The sequence below is a fragment of the Coregonus clupeaformis genome, chromosome 29 (assembly GCF_020615455.1).
Source record: "Coregonus clupeaformis isolate EN_2021a chromosome 29, ASM2061545v1, whole genome shotgun sequence".
Lineage (NCBI taxonomy): Eukaryota > Metazoa > Chordata > Actinopteri > Salmoniformes > Salmonidae > Coregonus > Coregonus clupeaformis.
This window is the reverse complement of record NC_059220.1, coordinates 25,033,066-25,049,982: the sequence shown is the minus strand read 5'-3', so window position 1 is coordinate 25,049,982 and position 16,917 is coordinate 25,033,066. Positions and strand designations below refer to the sequence as shown.

At 44.2% G+C, this 16,917-nt stretch overlaps 1 protein-coding gene across 1 annotated transcript in view; it reads right to left on the bottom strand.

Moving 5' to 3' along the window:
- Positions 1–16,917, bottom strand: part of LOC121544919 (latent-transforming growth factor beta-binding protein 2-like) — a 180,786-nt gene that overhangs the window by 6,776 nt on the left and 157,093 nt on the right. The window contains 9 exon segments of the mRNA XM_041855169.2: positions 66–239; positions 479–619; positions 726–854; positions 1,512–1,598; positions 1,790–1,981; positions 3,087–3,221; positions 3,435–3,569; positions 13,917–14,045; positions 14,669–14,791. Of these exon segments, the coding sequence (XP_041711103.2) occupies positions 66–239; positions 479–619; positions 726–854; positions 1,512–1,598; positions 1,790–1,981; positions 3,087–3,221; positions 3,435–3,569; positions 13,917–14,045; positions 14,669–14,791 (1,245 nt within the window).

The window sequence follows — 16,917 nt, the reverse complement described above, 5'->3', positions numbered from 1 at the left end:
TCATGTCACTTCTACATTTCAACAGAATAATAACAGCATGAATGACAGCTAGCTGTGTCCCTTACCAGAGTCCCTCCTGGGGCAGAAGGCACACTGTTCGCTCCAGGCCACTCCATAGAGACAGCAGCACTCTGTGTAGGTGGTCCTCCTGCCAATGAGGGGCTGGGCACACATAACCTCATCTACCAGGCCCTGCCAGCAGATGTCCAGGTGGATGTCCTCATCAGGCTCATGAGCCTCTGTGGTTCAGGGAAGGGAGGAGAGAGGGAAGGAAGGAGAATGGAAGAAGGGAAGAGAGTGATTCACAAAAGAGGAAAGGAGGGAGTTTTCACTAATTATATGTTGTTAATGTTGGACAGCTGAATCAATAATCTGGTTGGTAACTGTTTCATCTGGATAAACTCTGAAATGGAGGATGTAGTTTATCAGTGTCTGTAGGAGTGTGCTGCTGCTGTGAGTGTGAGTGTTTGAGCCTCACCCTCGGTGGTGTTGACACTGATGCAGCGGCGGCCGGTGGTGTCCAGGACCAGAGGGGGACTACAGAAGCAGTTGAAAGAACCAGGGGTATTGACACACACCCCATCCACACACGCCTTCTCTGTCAGGCACTCGTCATAATCTGGAACACACACACACACATAAGTCAACGACTGAGTCTCATAGTCGAGTTTTGGAGCAGGTTTGGTGGAACAGAGAAAAGGAGAGAGAGAGCGAGCGGCCCTTACCCAAACACTCCAGCCGGATGTTGTCATAGTAGAAGCCTGTACGGCAGAAGCAGGAGTACGAGGAGAAGTTGTTGGAGCAACGGCCATTCTTACAGATATCTGGCCCAAACATCGTACACTCGTCCACATCTGGTGAGAGAGAGAGGAGAGAGAGAGAGAGAGAGAAAGAAAGAAAGAAAGAAAGAAAGAAAGAAAGAAAGAAAGAAAGAAAGAAAGAAAGAAAGAAAGAAAGAAAGAAAGAAAGAAAGAAAGAAAGAAAGAAAGAAAGAAAGAAAGAAAGAAAGGGGGTGACATCGGTTGATAAATTCACATACTACCATACACAAAAATCACCTTTTCTTTAATATATCATCTCTAGAATCGGCCTAAACTTTGTGTAGGCCTACTGTGTCTATAGAATCTCACTAAAACGTTAGCATTTGTTGTAGCTAGCTAGACCCCTCAAATCATGACCCCTACTGTAAAATGAGCATGGCACCTTGCTTGAGACAGCCTTCTCTATTAGAACAAGCTGGTTAGTGCACAACACTTGTGCTTAATTAGCTAGTTATGCAGATATCCCGTCACGGTGTAAAGGGCTAGCTTTAAAGAGAACCATAAATTAGGTTGGAAATTACGCAGGACTTTTTTTAACAGCTTCCATGGGTGTAATTAAAAGGGAGCTGAAACAGCAATTTTCTTTGTGTTGGTACAAAGTTATGGGAGAAGGAAAAACTGTGAAACCTCAGGTATACTGACTCTTAACAGTAGCCAGTGGCTTGAGGAGACCACATAGAAGTAAGGTACCTTTGAAACTCTGCTGTTCCAGGCTCTGGGAGGAAACAGCTTGGGGCAGAAGACCACTTCCATGTGGACACAACTGGTCATACTCCTCTGAAGAAACAAACAAGTATGAATGCACAAACATACTTTCTCCTTACTGTAATAATGTATTATATACCGTGTAGCAAAAAGGAGTGAACATATGTGAACAGTTGTATCTGAATATATGTCTCCTAAAGGGTGATCATTTGATCCCTCTTGGGAATCTCACTCAGTCTCAAATCATACTGTAGTAAACTTACCTCTCCCTGGTACAGGGCAGGGATGGATCTCACAGTCATCCCCCCAGCCAGCCCCCACCGTGCAGCAGCACTCCTGCTTGGTGGTGTTGCGAGACAGCACGTTGTCACAGAAGTTCGCATCGTTCAGGTTGTAGTAACACTCCTTCCTCAGCTCCTCAGTGTGTGAGGCTGGCTTAGGAGGAGCATCTTCACCTGTAGCACATGTAGGGAAATCACACCTCTCATGAGGAGAAATAGATGCAGAGGAGAATAATTGGAGGGGATTTGCAGAATAAATTGTGACTCTAGTTGACTGCTACTTTCATGGCTGAATTACTACAATAAAGACTATAGCCATTACCACTATGAATAATATTTATCGCCATCATGATTTCAGTAAGAATCAGTCAGTCCATTGGCCCCATGTCTAGCATAATGAGTGCCACTGTGTTTCCCTGGGTCAAGAGATCCACATCATACAGTAGGGCAGGCAGTAGGCCTGAGTACCTTCAGCTGACAATGCTGAGGCTGCTCTTTTATCCACAGACATGGTCTCAGCCATTCACAGTTAAGCAGCAGGCTTAACCAAATGGAAACACTGGCATGTGAGTCAACACACCATTCATTCTCACATGATTGATTAGCACACGTCAAAAGCAAACAGCGGAATGTGGTCAAAGTACACAAGGCATACTTGGGGTTTAATACCGAACGAGAACAAAAACATCCCCGTCGAGAGCATGCTGCTTATTAATGTAAATATGGCCCGCTTGTGTATACATGCCTATGACAAGCTAAAGACATGCCAATTCCACAGACTCAAGGTAAGCTTGACCTTGTATTTCAGTAATCTGTTTACAGTGAACACTGTTAGTGTTTCTGAGAGAGATCTTTCCATGGCAGTTTTGCCAATAGCTATACCTTATCCTTGTTTGTCTTTGTGGGAATTTGACTGGAGGAGATTTGGCCATGAGGGAGAGCTTGAAATGAGTTGTGCTCTGAGCACAGCAAATCAATTATGTAAGGGATGGCTGGAATAGTTTCCTGCAATTCGTTCTTTACAGACTTGAACTGCAATGCAGTATCCTAGTAGGGATACAACATAACTTTCCCCCCATCCAATTAGCATGGAGTCAAACTCAGCAGAAAGGTTGTCAAATAGAAACAAGTACTATAGGGAACATGGAACCACTCGTGCCCTGCTAGTTCCACAGATGTTATGATAATATGAGATGCCTCATTAAGACAGTGAAAACTCAATCCTGCATAGATAGAATGAACCCTTAAGTCCCATAAGTCCCTGTGTGTGGTGTGTTACCCTGCGGGCGGCACTGGCTGGTGATGGGATCAAATTCCTCATTGTCGCTGGGGCAGATACACAGGAAGCTGCCGTCCACGTTCTCACACAGGGCCTCTCCACACAGTGCCGTGCTCATCTCACACTCGTTCACGTCTGCACAGGACGGGAGGGGGGGTAAATTCACACCGAGGCTCACACACACCGATGCACAGCACGTACACATGCACAACGACAGGCACGAGTGTGCTTACAAACAAACACACACACACACACATTCCCACATATACAATACAGTACATACTACACATTGGTATACAGTAACTGACCATGCTAACCAGTGGAATGTATAATTCAACAGTTACTTACCCACACAGCTATGGGCACCAGCATCACCAGGGGGGTTGGTGTAGCCCCGGTCACACTGACAACGGTAGGAGCCGTCTGTGTTCTCACAGAAACCATGGTCCCCACAGATTGTCTCATTCACACACTCATCGATATCTAAACAAGAGAGCACCCAAAGGTGAGCATAACATAATGCATTCTAATGTTTCTCTGCTACGCATGAATAACTGTACCATTTCACGACTGGCTTGCAAATGACCGTGTGTTGCAACACTTTAAGAAATAATCCTACTGCTACGACTTAGAATAACATTAGCAATCACCATCATCATTACATGTCAAACAGAGAAAATTAATACAGGGAGAGAATGGGACAGTTTACAGCTTCGTGGGGACATAGATAATTTGATGGAATCCATTCTGCTGACCCCGATGGCTACCAATGAACCCAGTGAAAGGTCTGTAAGGGCTGCCTCTCAGCATGGCTACATGCTTCTGCTCTAAGGTTTCCTCTGCTCTAAAGGTTCCTCTGCTCTAAGGGTTCCTCTGCTCTAAGGGTTCCTTTGCTCTAAAGGTTCCTCTGCTCTAAAGGTTCCTCTGCTCTAAGGGTTCCTTTGCTCTAAAGGTTCCTCTCCTCTAAGGGTTCCTCTCCTCTAAGGGTTCCTCTGCTCTAAGGGTTCCTCTGCTCTAAGGGTTCCTCTCCTCTAAGGGTTCCTCTGCTCTAAGGGTTCCTCTGACACACACACACACACACACACACACACACACACACACACACACACACACACACATACAAAAAACACACACACACATATATATTGTCATGCTCCACACACATCACAACTGCTGCTACCAGACTCTTATTTACTATTGCTAATACTGCACAATTGTAATACTTGCCGCCCCAATTCCCCCTTCCCTGATACATGTGTAAATATTGGACTATAACTTGTGCCTTCCTGTATTATACTTATGCTACAATGTCTATTATATTCTGCTGAGCCATTTACTACATTGTCTTATTTTTTATATTTTATTATTTCTTATTGTTGTTGCATTGTCAAGAAGGAATTTGCAAGTAAGCATTTTGTTGGACAGTGTATACCATATGTATCAGTGGAGGCTGTTGAGGGGAGGACGGCTCATAATAATGTCTGGAACTGAGCTAATGTGTTTGATGTATTTGATACCATTCCACCTATTCCGCTCCAGCCATTACCATGAGCCCGTCCTCCCCAATGAAGGTGCCACCAACCTCCTGTGATGTGTATCCTGTACATACAGTACGATTAATAAAACTTGAACCTTGCTGGGGTCTATGGAGTGAGAAGTTCTTGTCGCCCACTTACTGGGCCAGTGAGGTCTGGGATTATGTAACAACATGGGACTGACTGGTTTACACATCCACATAAGCCACTTCAGAGATATTTTGTCAAAATGGCTAGGAAAGGATTTTCATTTGGCTTGAAAGAATGTACATTTCGTTCAACAACTCTGACTGGTCTGCATTGTTCCCTATTTTAATCGGTGAACCTATCGTAATTCCAAAAATGTGTCGCATGCAACAAATGTAAGCAGGAGGGCTGATCTGGACTCATTCAGAAGATGTTTTGGTTTAAAAGGAGGGAGAGGCCGATACCTGGCAACCGTGTGCAGCCGCTCGCATAAAGAGCCGTATATCATAAAGCATGTTTAATGAAGTCAGGGGAAAAACCTTGTGTACATTTGGATGTGTGATGAGAGGGAAAGCATAGACCTTAGAGATGGTTAACACTGAACCATATAACACTAGTGCTGATTCCCAACCACCCTCTGTTTAAAGGGAACATTTGTTAGCAATTTCTTACATACATAATTTAGTATTTATTGGAGTACGGTGGATGGTGCAGAGGCCAAAGACAGATCATGTTAGAGAGGCCAGGCTGATTATAATTGTTTAAAAAACAAACATATGGTTTGATCACACTTTAGTCATCTACGGTTGTTCCCTGGTCAATCACTGCTTGTGGACTGACCACGTTCCAAGTCACCAGGTCCTGTGACACACAAACAATCATTATTATGTTTCTACATCGCTTATGTTATCACATGTGATTCCCCTAGAGATCACAAAAAAGTAAAATGCACACAAAAGCCACATTCAGCAGCGTTCTCTTGTTTTTTTGGAAGGGCACCTTTGTTGCGGAATTTGAGGGAAGTTTGCCAAGTTCTCCTTTGTTAGAGACCCCATGCTATGTGTGTTGTTTTCTAATTAGAATCAAAACGGCTGAATCAGCGAAAGCTAATCTTTTACAGAACATTTAGAGTAGTGGGGAAGTGGAGGAGTATCTGGTGCTGTATTACTTTCTCTATACAGTGCCTTGCAAAAGTATTCATCCCCCTTGGCGTTTTTCCTATTTTGGTGCATTACAACCTGTAATTTAAATTGATTTTTATTTGGATTTCATGTAATGGACATACACAAAATAGTCCAAATTGGTGAAGTGAAATTTAAAAAATAACTTGTTTCAAAAAATTCTAAAAAATACATCACGGAAAAGTGGTGCGTTCATATGTTTTCACCCACTTTGCTATGAAGCCCCTAAATAAGACCTGTTGCAACCAATTACCTTCAGAAGTCACATAATTAGTTAAATAAAGTCCACCTGTGTGCAATCTAAGTGTCACATGATCTGTCACATGATCTCAGTATATATACACCTGTTCTGAAAGGCCCCAGAGTCTGCAACACCACTAAGCAAGGGGCACCACCAAGCAAGCGGCACCATGAAGACCAAGGAGCTCTCCAAACAGGTCAGGGACAAAGTTGTGGAGAAGTACAGATCAGGGTTGGGTTATAAAAAAATATCTGACACTTTGAACATCCCACGGAGCACCATTAAATCCATTATAAAAAAAATTGAAAGAATATCGCACCACAACAAACCTGCCAAGAGAGGGCCGCCCACCAAAACTCACAGACCAGCCAAGGAGGGCATTAATCAGAGAGGCAACAAAGAGACCAAAGATAACCCTGAAGGAGCTGCAAAGCTCCACAGCGGAGATTGGAGTATCTGTCCATAGGACCACTTTAAGCCATACACTCCACAGAGCTGGGCTTTACGGAAGAGTAGCCAGAAAAAAGCCATTGCTTAAAGAATAAGCAAACACGTTTGATGTTCGCCAAAAGGCATGTGGAAGACTCCCCAAACATATGGAAGAAGGTACTCTGGTCAGATGAGTCTAAAATTGAGCTTTTTGGCCATCAAGGAAAATGCTATGTCTGGCGCTAACCCAACACCTCTCATCACCCCGAGAACACCATCCCCACAATGAAGCATGGTGGTGGCAGCATCATGCTGTAGGGATGTTTTTCATCGGCAGGGACTGGGAAACTGATCAGAATTGAAGGAATGATGGATGGCGCTAAATACAGGGAAATTCTTAAGGGAAACCTGCTTCAGTCTTCCAGAGATTTGAGACTGGGACGGAGGTTCACCTTCCAGCAGGACAATGACCCTAAGCATACTGCTAAGGCAACACTTGAGTGGTTTAAGGGGAAACATTTAAATGTCTTCGAATGGCCTATTCAAAGCCCAAACCTCAATCCAATTGAGAATATGTGGTATGACTTAAAGATTTCTGAACACCAGCGGAACCCATCCAATTTGAAGGAGCTGGAGCAGTTTTGCCTTGAAGAATGGGCAAAAATCCCAGTGGCTAGATGTGCCAAGCTTATAGAGACATACCCCAAGAGATTTTCAGCTGTAATTGCTGCAAAAGGTGCCTCTACAAAGTATTGACTTTGGGGGGGTCTTATTTCTTGTTTGTTTCACAATAAAAAAATATTTTGCATCTTCAAAGTGGTAGGCATGTTGTGTAAATCAAATGATACAAACCCCCAAAAAATCCATTTTAATTCCAGGTTGTAAGGCAACAAAATAGGAAAAATGCCAAGGGGGGTGAATACTTTCACAAGCCACTGTATGTCACAAAGTTATGGGCATGACATAATGACAGGAACAGTAGATAGTAAAGTATATATCAACTTCATGGCATATAGTAGCCCTGTATGTCTTGTAAAACATGCTAACACATCAATTGGAATCAAATGGAAATACAGTGGCGCCTAGGAGTCATAAAGTTAGCAGATTTGTTGAGGAAAAAATAACTGACATTCACATATTGTCTAGGAGCATTTTATTCTGTCTCCTTGCTCTCGTAAATGCTGCATCATTTGAGGAAGGAGGAGAGTCAGCCAGAATGACTGCATTAAGCAACCCATTCAGCAGGGATGGAGAGGGCTTGGGCCCTTGCCGTACAGTTACATTACAGACGAGTGCATTCTGGGAGACCTGACTGTCCAGCCATCTCGTAGATGGTCCAAAATAGTGCTACTAGTTATGTCAGCCAAATGGCTCTGACATGATGAAGACAAAAGTTGACATGGGGACATAAGAGCCATCAAAATACAAACGTTGTGTTTACAAACTTAGTAGAGGGGGCCATAATCAAAAACATGTAGTTGTTTCCCCATTAACATGTTCACTTATGATAAAAAAATAAAAGTAGCTATAGTCCCTCTGCACTGTGTGGACTTTGAGGACTTGCTACAGACTTATAGTAATGTGAGGTGTATACTGTAACACCGAAGAACATTTCTGCATGTGTGAAAAGCTGAAGTGGGGTTTTGGATGGTCAGTGTGAGTAAAGCAGACAGCTGGGAGGTCTCTCAGGAAGGTAATCTAAGCTCTCATCTGCTACATGAAATAATCTGTGTCTGCCCCGCAGTTTTCATCCATCTGAAACATGGAAACAATGTTCCTGTTTCCATATGTGTAGCGGCGTACACTACTGGTCAAACCTTTTAGAACACCTACTCATTCAAGGGTTTTCCTTTATTTGTACTATTTTCCACATTGTAGAATAATAGTGAAGACATCAAAACTATGAAATAACACATATGGAATCATGTAGTAACAAATCAAAATATATTTTATATTTGAGATTCTTCAAATAGCCACACTTTGCCTTGATGACAGCTTTGCACACTCTTGGCATTCTCTCAACCAGCTTCATGAGGTAGTCACCTGTAATGCATTTTAATTAACAGGTGTGCCTTCTTAAAAGTACATTTGTGGAATTTATTTCCTTCTTAACGTGTTTGAGCCAATCAGTTGTGTTGTGACAAGGTAGGGGGAGGGTATATAGAAGATAACCCATATTATTATAACCCTACAGTTGAAGTCGGAAGTTTACATACACCTTAGCCAAATACATTTAAACTCAGTTTTTCACAATTCCTGACAATTAATCCTAGTAAAAATTCCCTGTTTTAGGTCTGTTATGATCACCTCTATATTTTAAGAATGTGAAATTACAGAATAATTGTAGAGAGAATTATTTATTTCAGCTTTTATTTCTTTCATCACATTTCCAGTGGATCAGAAGTTTACATACACTCAATTAGTATTTGGTAGCATTGCCTTTAAATTGTTTAACTTGGGTCAAACATTTCGGGTAGCCTTCCAAAAGCTTCCCACAATAAGTTGGGTGAATTTAGGCCCATTCCTCCTGACAGAGCTGGTGTAACTGAGTCAGGTTTGTAGGCCTCCTTGCTCGCACACGCTTTTTCAGTTCTGCCCACACATTTTCTATAGGATTGAGGTCAGATACTTTTGTACCTGTTTCCTCCAGCATCTTCACAAGGTCCTTTGCTGTTGTTCTGGGATTGATTTGCACTTTTCGCACCAAAGTACGTTCATCTCTAGGAGACAGAACACGTCTCCTTCCTGAGTGGTATGATGGCTGCGTGGTCCCATGGTGTTTATACTTACGTACTATTGTTTGTACAGATGAACGTGGTACCTTCAGGCGTTTGGAAATTGCTCCCAAGGATGAACCAGACTTGTGGAGGTCTACAATTTTTGGCTGATTTCTTTAGATTTTCCCATGATGTCAAACAAAGAGGCACTGATTTTAAAGGTAGGCCTTGAAATACATCCACAGGTACACCTCCAATTGACTCAAATTATGTCAATTAGCCTATCAGAAGCTTTTAAAGCCATGACATCATTTTCTGGAATTTTCCAAGCTGTTTAAAGGCACAGTCAACTTAGTGTATGTAAACTTCTGACCCACTGGAATTGTGATACAGTGAATTATAAGTGAAATAATCTGTCTGTAAACAATTACTTGTGTCATGCACAAAGTAGATGTCCTAACCGACTTGCCAAAAACTATAGTTTGTTAACAAGAAATTTGTGGAATGGTTGAAAAATGAGTTGTAATGACTCCAACCTAAGTGTATGTAAACTTCCGACTTCAACTGTATTTGTTAAAAGACCAAGTCCATATTATGGCAAGAACAGCTCAAATAAGCAAAGAGAAACGACAGTCCATCATTACTTTTAGACATGAAGGTCAGTCAATACGGAACATTTCAAGAACTTTGAAAGTTTCTTCAAGTGCAGTCGCAAAAACCATTAAGCGCTATGATGAAACTGGCTCTCATGAGGACCGCCACAGGAATGGAAGACCCAGAGTTACCTCTGCTGCAGAGGATAAGTTAATTAGAGTTACCAGCCTCAGAAATTGCATCCCAAATAAATGGTTCACAGAGTTCAAGTAACAGACACATCTCAACATCAACTGTTTAGAGGAGACTGTGTGAATCAGGCCTTCGTGGTCGAATTGCTGCAAAGAAACCATTACTATAGGACACCAATAAGAAGAAGAGACTTGCTTGGGCCAAGAAACACGAGCAATGGACAGTCCAAATTGGAGATTTTTGGTTCCAACCACTGTGTCTTTGTGAGACGCGGTGTGGGTGAACGGATGATCTCCGCATATGTATTTCCCACCGTAAAGCATGGAGGTGGAGGTGTTACAGTGTGGGGGTGCTTTGCTAGTGACACTTTGTGTGATTTATTTAGAATTCAAGGCAGCGATATGCCATCCGATCTGGTTTTGGCTTAGTGGGACTATCATTTGTTTTTCAACAGGACAATGACCCAACACACCTCCAGGTTATGTAAGGGCTATTTTACCAAGAAGGAGAGTGATGGAGTGCTGCAGCAGATGACCTGGCCTCCACAATCCCCCGACTTCAACCAAATTGAGATGGTTTGGGATAAGTCGGACCGCAGAGTGAAGGAAAAGCAGCCAACAAGTACTCAGCATATGTGGGAACTCCTTCAAGACTGTTGGAAAATCATTCCAGGTGAAGCTGGTTGAGAGAATGCAAAGCGTGTGCAAAGCTGTCATCAAGGCAAAAGGTGGCTACTTGAAGAATCTCAAATAAAAAATGTATTTTGATTTGTTAAACAATTTTTTGGTTACTACATGATTCCATATGTGTTATTTCATAGTTTTAATGTCTTTACTATTATTCTACAATGTAGAAAATATTAAAAATAAAGAAAAACCTTTGAATGAGTAGGTGTTCTAAAACTTTGGACCGGTACTGTATATGATTATTTTTTTATATTAAAAAAAATGTTTACTAAGTCGCTAAATGACTAAAATGTAAATGTAATTATGCTATCAAACCATCATCCCAGAGAGGAAGAGGAACTTCGGGGCCAAATTTCTTTAATGGTCTTTCCATGCCCCCCCCCCCTTATGGTCTGACCCAGGAGCCCCTTCCTGAGTGTGAATCTGCCTGGCCCGGTAATGGTGCAGGCCAGATCAGGTGAGCAGGTTAAGTGGAAGTCTCGGTGCCGTGTTGTAATGTGGAGCACATGGTGGGCCTGTGGATCTAGCTGACTGTTGGCTCACCCTCCACAGTTCTCCACTATGTACTCTGGTTCCCTGGGCAACCCCTGGCCTGATTGGACCCATATGCAGGCCAGGGTTATTTGACGCGTAGGATTAGCCAGGGATGAGGAGGGACATTTATTTTACAGTGAGCGTGTTTCCCTGTTTCATCTGTCGTTTCATTCCCTGACCCCAGCCGACCCCAGCCGACCCCGGCCACCTCCAAGATTGAACTGTGTTTTATAACCTGTGTATACTCTGCCCATTCCCCAACATAGCCCTACATCTGGACTACAGCATGCTAAATGTCTTTTGAAACCCATTACATTTCCATACATTCGTGTGGGAGGTTGAAGACATTGTGACCACCAACGATTTCCAGCCCTTTATGCCACAAAATGTATAGCCACAATGCTGAACTGCAGCTGGAAACAAAGGATCAAAATTAGATACATGTTAATTTTCCAACACAAACACATTGACAAGCACACACTGCTTTTCTCAAGCAGTACCCACAGTGTGTCTCCATAGGCTGTCGTAGCAGGGATGAGTGAACAACTGAAATGGACGGAGGTAGAGTGTAGTTGCAGCTTAAGACTGTTTTCCCCTTTTGTATTATGACCACAAAATGAGTATGGCGAGCAGAGCCAAAGACAACCGCCACCCCATCGGAGTAAAAATACAACAACGCCCCTCAGAGAAATGGCAAATTACAGCGTCTGGCCTCATATTTGATGATTTTTACAAGCAGACATTAACGGCTCAGAGTAATTGAGCTCCCTCCCCTGACACTTTATTGGGGTGACGGCAGCATCTCTCATAACCTCCCATAATGCCCTGGAACAAGTGGCCATTGTGCTGAGATACTGAGCTGTGGAGGGGCGAGAGAGAGGCGAGAGGGCTTGGTCCTCAGATCCCACAGCCCAGGCTGAGGGCGCGGGGGCCAGAGGGGAGAAGTTCTGAGTCAACGTCTGTGCTGCTTTGTGTGGATGTACGTTGACTCAGAACTTCTCCCCTCCGGCCCCCGCGCCCTCAGCCTGGGCTGTGGGATCTGAAAAATGCTGAGGAGCCTGGAAGAGAGGAGGAGCGGCTGGCACCAGAAAATAGGTGAGGAGAGAGCGGGTCAGAGATGGCCATGGCTGGCTGCACCACTGGACTGGACCAGATAGGCTGGAGCTGTTTCGATGCTCTGGGGTATTTTGACTTGGACTTGGGCTGTTGACTTTGAACAGGCTCAGCCTAAACAGTGTGATGGGTAATGGCCCACAATGTGTGACCTCTATGGTCAAGCTGCTGTGGAAAAACCTTGTTGGTGGTTAGGTAAGTGAGAGGAGACAGTTACACAACAACATGGCTATTGTGTGCGCCTAATGCAATTACCAGCAGCACCTATTTACATCACACAACTTATTCAGACTATATTGAATTGAGCCTATACGAGCAGGGAACGGGCCAAGTTGATGCTAAATGGTAAAACAGGGGAGGATGTGAGCAGCTGTTTTGGATCTGGCCACCTCTCACAACAGGCCCCTCCACACTGGGATCCAGCCACACAACATCATGGTCTTCAGAAGAGAAAGAGCCACACCAAGCCAGGCTCTGTCATCGGCCAGGGTGCTGACGCTCTGCAAGGCTCTCCTCTCCACTGTGAGTCAAATAAAGAGTCATGGCGATGAGAATATAACAGACTGCTCAACGTTCACTGCATCTCAACAACCTCTCTCTCTCTCAGGACGCCCCATCTGGGGCTCACTAGATCTTTCCACTAGATCATGCTATCACAACTCTCTCCCCTTCAGTCCTAGCCCTGCCTGTTTGGAAGCCATTTTGATATAAGAAAATACTTGGCCTGTTTGTTCAATGTCAGATATGCCTCTTATAGAACTGACTTAATAATGTTTTAAGGTAAGTGAGAAGTTTACCGGCAAAGGCGAACAACAGCGCCAGCCACCGCCTATACAACCTGCTTCGAAAATGGGTGTGCACCATCATTAATCCAACACTCTTCTGAATATAGTAAAATGATGTTCATCTCTCATGGACACACATACACAGACTGATGGTCTGTCCTTGCCAGTAAACACATAGGCGGAATTGTTTTCAGTTGTCATGGAGACGGAGCTGTTCTGTTGTTGTTGGACAGATGTTAGTGTCGGTCGTCTCCACCCATTCCAGGCCAGACCAGGTGACCACCTGACCGGGTATCTCAGTCGCAGAGACCTGAGGAGGTTGAGGGGTGGGCGGCTGGCCGGGAGGGGTGGGGTGCACCGTACGTCCCATCAGACGACAGCCCTGCCCCACTTAGAGAGGGGAACAGCTGGGATCAGGTTACACCCCTCGCCCCTGCCAATAGGGCTCCATTAGCCCCATTGTCTGGAGGATGAGACCTGGCCCTATTATCAGGCGGGCCTCGAACACTGCCTCGGATGACACCGCTACTCCCTTTCTAAAGTGGCCCAATTTCAGGGCCCATTTCCTTTTCTATGCTCCCCTGGCCGGGAAGGCCCAGTGCACCTGATAGCATTTGATTCACATGAACCTCTTTGTGTATGCGTGCCAAAGTGATATCAGTATCTCTGTATGGTGGGGGTGGGCTGGAGGGTCATCGAGACAATGCAGAGTGCTGCTTTCAGACAACTGCCCTGTCCTCGCCTACCCCAAGGTAAATGAGCAGTGAGGCTGAAACTCGGGTGCCTTCAGCTTTCCACTAAGTAAATACATTGCCTGTTGACTAAGCACAGAGCCTGTGTGTCCACTCTGACTTACCACAGTCTGGGTTGTCCTCTCCGTACAGGCCAGGCTGGCAGCCCATGAAGCAGCGGTATGAGCCAATGGTGTTCTCACAGCGCCAGGTGCCACACACTGAGCTACCAAACTCCTTACACTCATTCTGATCTGTGGAAAGAGACAGACGATGTTCTAATGTCATACACATACACACATCAATCCTATCCTCCACCTCTCACAGCAGCATGGATCTCCAGCATGAGTAGGCCCGGCCAGGAACCCTGAGATAAAATTGTGCTTATGTCATACATGCATGCACACACACACATGCACTCACACACACCACCCTACTCCTCACAGGCAGCAGAATAGCTCCCCAGCATGAGTAGGCCTGGCCAGGAGGCCTGTTGTGCTGCTGTCCTCAGTGCTCAGCAGCAGGCACTCGTTATGGCCAAGAACAATATTTTTACAGCAACTGAAAAACTTGTGAAGGAGCAAAGGGAGACGTTCCAGAGGGAGAAACACCTCCATCCTACAATGGGTTAATTCTCTGAGCCAGGATTGGACTCTCTCACTGAGGGAATGTCACCACTGACATCGAACTGATTACAGCTACATAATCAATCATAGGCAACGTGTCAAACACCGGAGCGAACTCTGGTCTAAATGGACCAGAACATTCTATTAACTCTGCTGAAATGTTGTGAGAGTGGGGTGTTTCAACTGGGGCAGAAGCAGTGGCTTGTTGTGGGTAGAGTGAGGGAGTTATGAGGTTGGTAGAGTATTCTTACCCTCACAGTCGGCTGTATCTGCAGAGTACTTGAAGCCAGCCTCACACAGGCAGATGTAGGAGCCATCCGTGTTGAGACACTGACCATGGGAGCACACGCCATCCTTACTGCACTCATCAACATCTGGAGGGAGAGAGGAGGAGGAGAGGGGGGAGAGAGAGAGTGAAAGAGAGAGAGACGAGGCAAGAGTGAGACCGAGAGAAAAAGAGACAAATGGAGATGAGAAGCGAGAAGAGAGGAAAGTGTGAAAGAAAAGTATTGTTACGTTTTCTTTGTTGATGACAGTCTTGAAGTATTATCTTCTTTGGTACAATATGAATCAGTCCGCCCACTGAGAATCTCATTCTCTCTTAGCATGAAGAAAAATAATGTGTGCAGTCAAGGGTTTGTCTGAGAGTAAGATACATTGCCCATTTGGAACACTTTACCGTACTGGCAAACAGGAAATATGAAAAAAAGTATGTACCTTCCCAACAAACCAGAATTGGTTCTGGGAAAGTTCCCAGAACATTTGTTAGGTTCCGGCAAATGTTCTCATAACACAAAAACTGTCCAGTCGTGCTGATGATTATAAAACGAGGGTTGATGATCTGGCTGCAGATCTGAAGATTGCAGGTTCAATGCCGCATTTTCTTTAACCATGTTCTTTTGAAGAAATAAAAACCAGGTGAAATTGAGGCTCAGATATAATCTACTAGAAGAGAGGATGTCTTTATTTCATTTAGATTTAGAAATCCAGTCAGAATTGCAGAATTTAGACTTAAACATTATGTAAAAATGTACTGTTTAACTTTTTTTTCCGCACCCAATATAATTCCTACTTTGAGAAGCTTGATATGGTCCCCCCTGTCTTATTTTTCATGATCTAAAAAACAAAAGTGATCCTAGAGCAGCACTCATAGTCTTGGATACCTTGTAAATATGGGCCCAGAAGTACGCAGCATATAAAGAGGATGGGTGAAGTGTTGGTGAATAACCCAGTTGCCAGTATATCCCTGGGTTAGTTATGTCTAAGAAGGCTAAAAAGGAAGCATGAAATTCCTGATTGACCATACTGCCATGGCTATATACTGAAAAACAAGATTTGGTTATCAAAAATATTATTTGAATCTTTTTGGGATGTTATAATCCTAATGTTAGATCAAATCATAACTAAATCTTAATGGGAATCTTAGATAATGTCCTGGGAATGTTCCCGGTTTGCTGGGTTAGCTATTGGTCTGGGAACATTCACTCCGACTAGTAAAACATTTATAATGATGGCTTTATGCTTGATTAAATGTAGATTGGTGGATAATTGCCACATTACAACATAACTTACAAGGTATTTGGACAGAATAATAAGTGGGGGCAAGGCAGAAAAGCAACAAAAATAGAACATGAATGAAAAGCCCCTATTCTTTTGCCAAGGGCTGATAATGAAACAAGGTAGATAGTAAACACATACAGGGAACAAAACTGTCTGAGAACAGCCTTGGTAAGCACCCAAATGTATGTTCCAGTTTAATAACTATATGATTCAATAACAAACATTTATAGCAATGATTTATCTCAAACAGAGCTGCATGGCAGGTTATGCTAGATTGACTAGTGATTAGTTAATCTTTGTGATTTATATTAGTCCTATGTCCACTGTTGAGTCTCAGACAGTGCCAGTGCCCATAGCACTGTAAGCAGCCATCTATCCAGCCAGTCCACCTGTGTTCCAACCAGAGCACCAACCACTCTGGGCTCACCAGACCCCCTCCTTCCCATGCACCCCCTCTCCTCTCCCTGCAGGGCCCATGGCAGAGAGGCCTGGCTTTCATTGTGTCAGCGCTGCACACACAACGGCAGACGGCATGAAAATATACCCAGCCTCTGATTTATAGGATAATTAAAGGGCAGTATTTGCTGTGGCAGAGGGCCAGGGGAGTGTGCAGGTTGGGCCTGCCTTGCTCACTGTTGTGGTGCTGTAGTACATGGCCACAGCCCAGGGGACTTAAGGGAGAGCCCAGCCATCAGCACTGGGCACTGGGGAGGGGCTGCCTTGCCTGCTGAGTACGTATGGGGTGGTAGGTAGCCTCACGGTTACGAGCGTGGGGCCAGTAACCGAAAAGTCGTTGGTTCGAATCCCCAAGCTGACTAGGTGAAAAATCTGTTGATGTGCCCTTGGATAAGAGCGTCTGCTAAATTACTAAACTGTAGATGTATGGCTGGAAGAGGTCTCGGCCCCTCAACCCCCTCCAGGATCTTCCACCCGCAGAGAA